Source organism: Otolemur garnettii, unplaced genomic scaffold, assembly GCF_000181295.1.
Source record: "Otolemur garnettii isolate 467f Iridium unplaced genomic scaffold, OtoGar3 scaffold00015, whole genome shotgun sequence".
Classification (NCBI taxonomy): Eukaryota; Metazoa; Chordata; class Mammalia; order Primates; family Galagidae; genus Otolemur; species Otolemur garnettii.
In genome coordinates, this window is record NW_003852410.1 from 953,956 (window position 1) to 964,055 (window position 10,100).

Here is a 10,100-nt window from a genome sequence, read left to right on the forward strand (position 1 = left end):
CGCCACAACGTCCGGCTATTTTTTGGTTGCAGCCATTATTGTTGTTTGGCAGGTCTGGGCTGGATTCGAACCCGCCACCTTAGGTGTATGTGGCTGGTGCCTTAGCTGCTTGAGCCACAGGCGCCGAGCCCTCGAATCTGTTTTTGAAAGCAATTTAAGAAGTAGTAGAAGAAGTCAGGTGCTCAAACTGCCAGAGGCAGCTAAGCAAGTAAATAAAGGATTTTAGACAAGTAAATGCAAAATAACGTTTACCTGATGTTACAACTAGGGAAGGGAAGAGACTTGACTAGTTGCAATGATAAATATGTCTCACATACCCTCTATAGTCACCTCCAAGTCACCTCCAAGTATATATCCCTCCAAGGGATTTATAGCACTTTTTTTCCTCAATAATAAAAAAAAAAAGCCAGGCATGGTAGCTCATGCCTGTAATCCTAGCACTCTGGGAGGCTGAAGCAGGAAAATCGCTTGAGGTCAGGAGTTCAAGAGCAGCAAGAGAGAGACCTGTCCTTACAAAAAGTACAAAAATTAGCCCGACATCATGGTGGACGCCTGTAGTCCCATCTACTTGGGAAGCTGAGACAGGAGGACTGCTTGAGCCCAGGAGTCTGAGGTTGCAGTGAACTATGATGACCCACGGTACTCTAGCCTGGGGTCAGAGTGAGACCCCAAAGCAAAACAAAAAAAAACACATAAGCTACAGAAAGGAGAAGTGCCTTGCCTGAGAACTCAAACCAATAGTAAAACACAACTAGATCTCACAAACACAGTAAGAACCAGGGGATTTGTGGATGTGAAAACCAGCCTTAATTTCTCTTCCTCCAGCAATTTTGATCAACAGGGCTAAGGGGAAGAGAAGAAGTTCAGTGAACAAGAGAGAAGGGTAGGGTGGTGGGAACAGGAGAGCTGCATCTGAGCCAAGTTCTAAGCAGGACACAAGCTGACAGGCAGCAGCACTAGTTTCTTGGAATCCCATAGACTGTGCTCAGTAGCAATTTATGCAGTTGAGGTCCCAATATGAACACCATGCACCAGGGCTCCGGATCCAGACACACATAGATGTGACCGCCATCATATCCCTAGCACTAGACATGGGCCCCTGGGCAAGTCCCTTAGCCATCGATGACCTAGTTCCTTTTTCTTTTTTTTCTTTTTCAGACAGAGTCTCACTTTGTTGCCTTGGGTAGAATGCGTCATGGCTCACAGCAACCTCAAACTCCTAGGCTGAAGCGGTCCTCCTGCCTCAGCCTCCCAAGTAGTTGGTACTACAGGCACCTGCCTGGATGCTGGGCTAGGTTTTCCATTTTTAGTAGAGATGGGGTCTCAGCTCTTGCTCAGACTGGTCTTGAATTCTTGAGCTCAGGGTGGCAGGTTCAAACCCAGCCCTGGCCGAACTGCAACCAAAAAATAGCTGGGCGTTGTGGTAGGTGCCTGTAGTCCCAGCTACATGGGAGGCTGAGGCAAGAGAATCACTTAAGCCCAGGAGTTGGAGGTTGCTGTGAGCTGTGTGACGCCACGGCACTCTACCAAGGGCAACAAAGCGAGACTCTGTCTCTACAAAACAAAAAAAAGAAATAGCTGGGTCTTGTGGCAGCCTTGTAGTCCCAAGGCTGAGGCAAGAGAATCACCTATGCCTAAGAGTTTGAGATTGCTGTGAGCTGTGACGCCACAGTACTCTACTGAGGGTGACATAGTGAGACTCTGTCTCTCTGTCTCAAAAAAAAGAATTTCTGAGCTCAAGCAATACACCTGTGTTGGCCTCCCAGCGTGCTAGGATTACAGGTGTGACCCACCACACCTGACCCTATGACCTGGTTCCTCAGGTAGGGAAGTGAATCCTTAGAGCACACCCTCCAGAGGCTGTTGGGGGAATGGAGCACTCAGCAGAAGTCTTAGCACCTGCAGAGGACTCAGGCAGTGCTTACTTCTGTCATCCCAGCATTCTGGGATGCTGAGGTGGGAGGATCACTTGAGGCCAGGAGTTGGGAAACATGGCAAGACCCCATCTCTACAAAAAATTTTAGAAATTAGCTGGGCATGGTCGTGCCCACCGGTGGTCCCAACTAATGGAACTTGAGAAGCCAAGGTGAGAGGTCCACTTGAGCCCAGGAGTTTGAGGTTGCAATGAGATATGATGTCACTGCACTCTAGCTTGGATGATAAAGCAGAACCCTGTTTCTTAAAAAAAAAGAACAAAAAAAAAAAAAACAAGTGTGACACCTTCTTTAAAGGAACACTTAAAGAAGGTGTCACGGCTCGGCACCTATAGCTCAACCGGCTAAGGCGCCAGCCACGTACACCTAAGGTGGCGGGTTCGAATCCCCAGCCCGGACCCGCCAAACAACAATGACGGCTGCAACCAAAAAATAGCCGGGCGTTGTGGCGGGCGCCTGTGGTCCCAGCTACTTGGGAGGCCGAGGCAGAAGACTCGCTTGAGCCCAGGAGTTGGAGGTTGCTGTGAGCTGTAATGCCAGAGCACTCTACCCAGGGGGACAGCTTGAGGCTCTGTCTCAAAAAAAAAAAAGAAGGTGTCACACTGAGATGAGAGTATTTCTTTAAATCTTGTACTGTATTGTTTGTTGACCTTAAGTTAAGAGTCTGTTTGAGATTAGTCACCAGATCAGTGCCTGTGGCTCAGTGGGTAGGGTGCCAGCCCCATATACCAAGGGTGGCTGCCCTGGCCAAACTGCGACAAAAAATAGCCGGGCACTGTGGTGGGCGCCTGTAGTCCCAGCTACTCGGGAGGATGATGCAAGAGAATTGCCTAAGCCCTAGAGTTTGAGGTTACTATGAGCTGTAATACCACGGCATTCTACCAAGGGTGACAAAGGGAGACTCTGTCTCAAAAAAAAAAAAAAAAAAAAAGAGATTAGTCACCAGTCAGTTCTGACGTCAATAGTGAGACTGTGCCCAACAAGAGGCCAGTGTCTCAATGCCTGGTGCTTCTCTGTTTTCACGTGTTAGGACACCCCTGCAACATCTTAGCTCACTCTGCAGGGGCAAAACTAGTGTCTGACACTCTCCACTTCTCCAAAGTGGACCGGGCTGGAGCCCCTGCCCCGAGCCTCTGCCCCGAGCCTCTGCCCCTAGCTCCTGACTGCACTAGAGCCAACGGCTCCTCCCCTCTCTCTCTGGCAGCCCCTCCTTGCCACCTTAGAGACTCATTGTTTGTCATTAATTCTCTCACAATGTGAAGAACAGCCTAGCCCTTTTGGAGGCTGAGGTAGGAGGATCACTTGAGCTCAGGAGTTTGAGGTTGTTGTGAGGCATGGCGCCACTACACTCAACCCCAAGCAAGAGAGTGAGACTCTGTCTCACAGGGGAGAGGCTGCAGATGCACGGTATGCTTACTCATGCAAAGAAAGCTTCTCGTAAAACCCAGAGATTGCCGACAGTCTTTACTTCTTGGGATGAAAAACAGTGAAACAGGATGACGATGTGCGTCAATTTTACTATAGGCTTTGTTGAATTTTTTATACTATAGCTATTGGGATTTTTTTTAATTATTATTTTTGTAATAGATAACTCATGTTTGGGTGTTTTGTTTTGTTTTGTTTGACATAGAGTCTCACTATTTTGCCCTCAGTAGAGTGCCGGGGCATCACAGCTCATAGCGACGTCTAACTCTTGGGCTTAAGTGATTCTCTTGCCTCAGCCCCCCAAGTAGCTGGGACCACAGGCGCCACCCACAACGCCCGGCTATTTTTTGTGTTATAGTTGTCACGTTGTTGTTTAGCAGGCCAGGCTGGGTTCGAACCCACTAGCCCTGGTGTATGTGGCTGATGCCTCAACCAGTGAGCTACAAGCGCCAAACTAGGTTATTTTGTTTGTTTCTCCAAAAAAAAAGCTTTACAATATTAAAAATTGGGGGGGGTTGTTATTTAATTAAGCATAAAGTTTATTCGAGCCCAAATCTTGAGGATGAATGCCCAGCAACATAGATTCAACTTGCCCTGAGTAAATATTCCCGATAACCCAAATTTAAAAGGTATGAAGGAATTTATAGTAAAGTCTCCCCCCAGTGTCTTATTCCCTAGCCACCCAATTCCTCTTCCCACAGGTAACTGCTGTTACCAGTTGTATTTTTTGGATTTTTTTTTTTGAGACAGAACCTTAAGCTGTCACCCTGGGTAGAGTGTCATGGCATCACAGCTCACAGCAACCTCCAACTCCTGGGCTACAGGCACCAAGCCCTGTTACTGGTTTTTAGGTGCACAGGAAACTTACTCATTAAAATTTTTTTAGAAGTTAAAAGAGTAAAAAAGGTTTTAGGGCTAGAGAGTGCAGCTCACACCCAAACAGCTTAGGAGCATGACATCTCCCACCAAGGAGGGCCCACAGAGTTACTCACAGTTGAGGATGATCTGGGCGGCTCGGTAGAGCTCCAAGTGGCACAGGAGGTCCACGAGCTGCTGGACAGTGGCTTGCCGCATGCCCCACCACCACAGCAGCTCCCGTGTGATGCTTGCACCCTGCACCCGCTCCAAGGACTTGATTCTCCGTAGCTGGGTCAGATCTGTGATCACGTAGGAGGCTGGAGGGCAAGGGAGAGGGCTGTGCTTAGAGTCAGAGAGGCTGTCCCTCCAGGAAGGAGAGCATCCCCACGATAGCCCAGCTTTGTCTAGGACACCCTCCCCACTCACCCTATACCACAGTTAGCTGAGATCCACAGGGGGCCTCCAAGTTCTAACACACCACTGTAATATCAGCTTAGCTGCCACACAAGGCCACAGGACCAGAGGGCAAACCTTGAGCTTTACTACTTCTTTGCTACAGCCAGTCACTTCCCCAGTGGGTGTCCTAGTGTGTAACGGAGCTCTGCCTGCCTCCTCTTCTAGAATGGCAAACCCCATGTAGGAAAGGGGTTTTATTCTATTTCATTCACTGTCACAGCCCCAGAACCAAGAACAGTGGCTGGCTGTGAGCAGGGGCAGAGCCAGCACATGGGCCAGGCAAGTAAGGTACTTGGGGAGCAAAACGTGAGGAGGGATCACTTGGAGGGTCCATCCTGCACTTGCAAGGCTTCAAGAATAAACACCTCATAGCCAGGCATTGTGGCGGGCGCCTGCAGTCCCAGCTACTCGGGAGGCTGAGGCAAGAGAATTGCCTAAGCCCAAGAGCTGCAGGTTGCTGTGAGCTGTGATGCCACAGCACTCTATGGAGGGCGAAAAAGTGAGACTCTGTCTCTAAAATAAATAAATAAATAAATAAAAGAAATGAAAGAATAAACACCTCGGCTCAGCACCCATAGCTCAGTGAGTAGGGTGCCAGCCACGTACACCAAGGCTGGTGGGTTCAAGGCTGGCCTAGGGTCTTCTAAACAGCAATAACAGGGTGGTGCCTGTGGCTCAAAGGAGTAAGGCGCTGGCCCCATATGCTGGAGGTGGTAGGTTCAAACTCAGCCCTGGCCAAAAAAAAAAAACAAACAAAACCAACTGCAAAACAGCTGGGCGTTGTGACGGGGGCCTGTAGTCCCAGCTACTTGGGAGGCTGAGGCAAGAGAATCACTTAAGCCCAAAGTTGGAGGTTGCTGTGAGCTGTGATGCCACGGGACTCTATAGCGGGTGGCATAGTGAGACTCTTATCTCAAAAAAAAAAAAAAAAGAATAAGCACCTCATTCAATTTTGCCCCGGGCATCTCACCCTCCTTAGCTAAGCCCCAGCTGTCCTGGGAGGAACTCAGTAATTATATATAATATAAATGAATGAACGAACAAACCCATGCCCCACTGTCCTCTTGGGCAGCACCTGTGGCTCAAGGGAGTAGGGCGCCGACCCCATATGTCAGAGGTGGCGGGTTCAAACCCAGCCCCGGCCAAAAAAAAAGGATCAAGACAGCTGTGAATACAAAAGCACTTTGCCAATTCTGAAGTACTAAACAAAATTTTCAGGGAGCTACTTGGCAAGAATAAAAAAAGTGCATTCTTCCTTTTCATTTTTAACCATAAAATTAATGGCTGTTGTCTAATCAGAACACGGAAAATGCAGGAGGAAAAAAGTTACAGTGTCTGGCCCCCTTCCCAAGGCCACTAGGGGTCAAAAAGCACTCCCCTCAACCTACATGTGGCTTTGGACATAGTTGTTGCCAGACTGTAGGCAAAATTTTACACCCTGCTCCTATTAACATTATAGCATAAGCATTTTCTCAGTGGGTAATGGCTCTTCACAAATGGCATTTGCAAAGGTCGGTATTCCATTGAGTTTAGTGAAGTGAGAGAGGCATTCTTTAAAACCAGGAATAAAGTAATCAAGTGTTAGTTAGTTCCAGGACTTCAGAAGTCACGTCACAGGAATGGATGTGACCATTAAGTCATTCGTTCACTCATCCAGTAAAGTGTCACGGGGGCTTCCTGTGCGCTAGCCTGTGACAAGCTCTCGAGAGACTGTGGTGAGGCACCCAAACCCCATTTTCTGCCCAGAAAATACAAACAGGTGGGCCACTTGGGGGGAAGGTGAGGCAAAAGATGGAGCCCAGGACCGTACAATGAAGACCTGCCAATGAATGCCGAGCTTTGGAGTTTGGACCTGATCCTTAGAGCCACAGGGGACCATAGATCATCTCAGAGGCAGGAAGTAATGGGATCAGATTGCGTAAGTCCCTCCCCTCTGGACAGAATAGGCTTGCAACAGCTTCCTGTAGAGAGAAAACCTCCAGAAGTGGCCCACTGAGAATAGAAAGTTCCTGAGTTACAACTTTAGTCACTGGAAACCCCAGACCAGGCTCCCGGTCAGTGGGAAGTGAAGTCAGCCAGGTCAGAAGCTGCTTCCCGCAGTACAAAGAGTGGAGGGAAGAGGAAGGAACACTCCCCCCGACCCCCAAGACAACCATCGCTCCTCCCCTTGGGAGGCAGCGTGATGTAATGGGAAAAACAGAAGCCCAGAGCTGCCACTGGTGGTGGGTGGCACTGGAAACTCAGCCACAGATCTGACCCTATGTGGGCTGAACTTCCTCACTCATAATGCAGGAGACATAGGAATTAATCTCTGAGGTGGCTTCCAGTTTGGACACTTTCCTTAAACAAAAGAGACAAACCTTAAAGTACTGACCCTTCAGCATTTAACCACGCCTGTTAAACAGGGCCAAGACAAGATAGAGATCTTGTGGGGTGAGTCCCTACCCAGGGCTCCTGCTGAGTCCATGGCTCTCCCCAGACGAGGAAGAACAGAAGGAAATCGAAGTCTCCATGATCATCCCTCCGGGAAGACCCCCGAGGAAACCACTGTATGTTGGCGTCTGATCTTCTAGACTTTTTCCCCACAGATATAAAAACATGTGTACGTGGTGGTTCAGAGGCCAGATCTTGGGATTTGAGGCCTGAGTTCAAATCCTGTCTCTGCTTCTTACTTGCTAATCATTTGGGGAAGGATGACAACAGTGCTTGCCTCAGAGGTTGTTGTGAGGATTCCATGAGTTAGTTATTTATTTAGAGACAGAGTCTCACTTTGTCCCCCTCAGTAGAGTGCTGTGGAGTCACAGCTCACAACAACCTCCAGCTCTTGGGCTTAGGCAATTCTCTTACCTCAGCCTCCTGAGTAGCTAGGACTACAAGTGCCTGCCACAATGCCTGGCTATTTTTTTAATTGCAGTTTGGCCGGGGCTAGGTTCGAACCAGCCACCCTGGGTGTATAGGGCCAGTGCCCTACTCAGTAAGCCACAGGCGCAGCCCGATTAGATGAGTTATTTGCACAGAAGCACTTGGAACAGTGCCTGGCATACAAGAAATGAGATATAAATGTTAGCTGTAAGTGTTAAACTATCTACATTCTGTGAAAACTTGTTTGTTTTTTTTGAGATAGAGCATCACTGTGTCACCCTTAGTAGAGTGCCCTGGCCTCATCATAGCTCACAGCAATCTCAAACTCTCGGGCTCAAGTGATCCTCCTGCCTCAGCCTCCTGAGCAGCTGAAACTACAGGCATCCATCACAACGCCCAGCTAATTTTTTTCTACTTTTAGTAGAAAGGGAGTCTCACTCTCGCTCAGGCAATCCTCCTCTCTCAGCCCACTGGAGTGCTGGGATTACAGGCCTGAGTCACTACACCTGGCTGAAAAACTCTTTTATCCTCGACGGTTAACTGCATGTCGAGACTACCACTGCAAGTTCCCGAATCCTGCAGGAGTTCACCTGAGGCAAGAGAAAACCTGGCCCATCTTCAAAGTCCTCCAGAGTGGGGATGGCATATCCTCCTGAATTGACTGTCCTTCTCTAACCTAACCAGATTCCTCCCTGGGTGGGGACGGAGAAAAGCCCTGTGGACCCTTACAACCATCCTATCCCCTAAGCCTCTCAGAAACTCTGAGAGGGTATTTTTTGTTTCTTTGTTTTGAGACCGAGTCTTACTCTGTCACCCTCAGTAGAGTGCCGTGGCCACATAGCTCACAGCAACCTCAAACTCTTAGGTTCAAGTGATTCTCTTGCCTCAGCCTCCCAAGTAGCTGGGACTACAGGCGCCTGCCACAATGCCCAGCTATTTTTAGAGACAAAGTCTCGCTCTGGCTCAGGCTGGTCTGGAACTCATGAGCTCAGGCAATCCACCCGCCTCAGCCTTCCAAAGTGCTTAGGATTACAGGCATGAGCCACCATGCCCCACCAAGAGGGTGTTATTATAGCTAAGGAAACTAAAGCCTCAGAGAGAGGCGGTCACTTGCCTGATGTCACAGGGGTAAAGCAGAGCTGTGCAGAGGCTGGCACATGCGCACGAGTGAACAGAGGCCAGTGGGGAGCAGTCCCACAAAGAAGCCCCTGTCCCGAGCCCCTTTGCACACACCTCAGTGGGTGAAGATACAAGAATCCCACTTCACACGGGCATCTTCACAGACAGATGCCAATGGATGCAACCGCAGTCACAGAGAAATGAACAAGAGGTAACCAGATCATCTGTCAACAAATGTCAGACCCAAGAGAGTATGCCTGTTTGTGGCTGTGAGATTTTCTCAATCATTTTCGAGTTCTTCCCAGGCCCCTACTCTCTCCCTCATAGAACAACAATCAGCTCGTTTTCTAAAATGACCCACAGAAGCCTGGACTTTATAGGGCCAGCGAGATAATCACAATCACTCGTTCAGAGGAGATGGAGAACACGGGGACTGGGTGGCACAGCTGGTACCAGCATGGGAAGCGGCTGGCCATGGCTCCGCACCAGCTCCTTCGGGTGGAGGTGGCCACAACCCACGTCCTCACCACTCCCGCCCCCTTCAGCTCATCACTCCCTCATGTGGTCACTGAGCACCTGCCCACTGCCCAGAGTTGTGCTAGGTAGGTTCTGGGAGGATAGGCAGGAACTAGACGGGTAATGCCCCTGCCCTCATGGCATTTATATTCAACAGGCAGATGGAAACCAATAAAGAACAAGGTAACATCGATCCCGTTAAGTGGAATAAAGAAAATGAAGCAGCGTGAAGAACCAGAGAGGAACAGAGGCAGGAAAGGCCTCTGGGCTGAGACAACATGAGAGCTGACCTGAATGACTATGGCAGGCAGAATGATGCCCCCCCCCCAGGGCATCCACATATTAAACTCCAAGAGCTCTAACTATGGTACCTTACATGGGCCTTGCAGATGGAATTCAGTTGAGGATTTTGAGATGAGGAGATTATCCTAGAATACCTGGGTCAAGCTAAGGTAGCGGAAAGTACCATGTAGGGAAATATAAGTGTCAGATCCAGAGAAGCAGGGGTCAGAGAGAGATTAGAGAAGGTGGGCAGCGCCCGTGGCTCAGTGGGTAGGGCGCCAACCACATATGCCGAGGTTGGTGGATTCAAATCCAGCCCAGGCCAGTTAATATCAACAATGACAACTGCAACAACAACAACAAAAAAATAGCTGGGCATTGTGGCAGGCGCTTGTAGTCCCAGTTACTTGGGAAGCTGAGGCAAGGGAATTGCTTCAGCCCAAGAGCTGGAGGTTGCTGTGAGCTGTGACGCCATGGCGCTCTACCAAGGGCGACATAGTTAGACTCTGTCTCAAAAATAAATAAATAGGCTCGGCGTCTGTGGCTCAAGTGGCTAAGACGCCAGCCACGTACACCTAAGGTGGCGGGTTCAAATCCAGCCCGGGCCCGCCAAACAACAATGATGGCTGCAACCAAAAAATAGCCAGG

General features: G+C 49.3%; 1 protein-coding gene across 1 annotated transcript in view; it reads right to left on the bottom strand.

The window, feature by feature from the left end:
* IRAK2 (interleukin 1 receptor associated kinase 2) overlaps positions 1-10,100 on the bottom strand; it is an 88,630-nt gene that overhangs the window by 73,137 nt on the left and 5,393 nt on the right. The window contains exon 2 of the mRNA XM_012802492.2: positions 4,352-4,534. Within this exon, the coding sequence (XP_012657946.1) occupies positions 4,352-4,534 (183 nt within the window). The remainder of the gene's footprint in view (positions 1-4,351; positions 4,535-10,100) is intronic.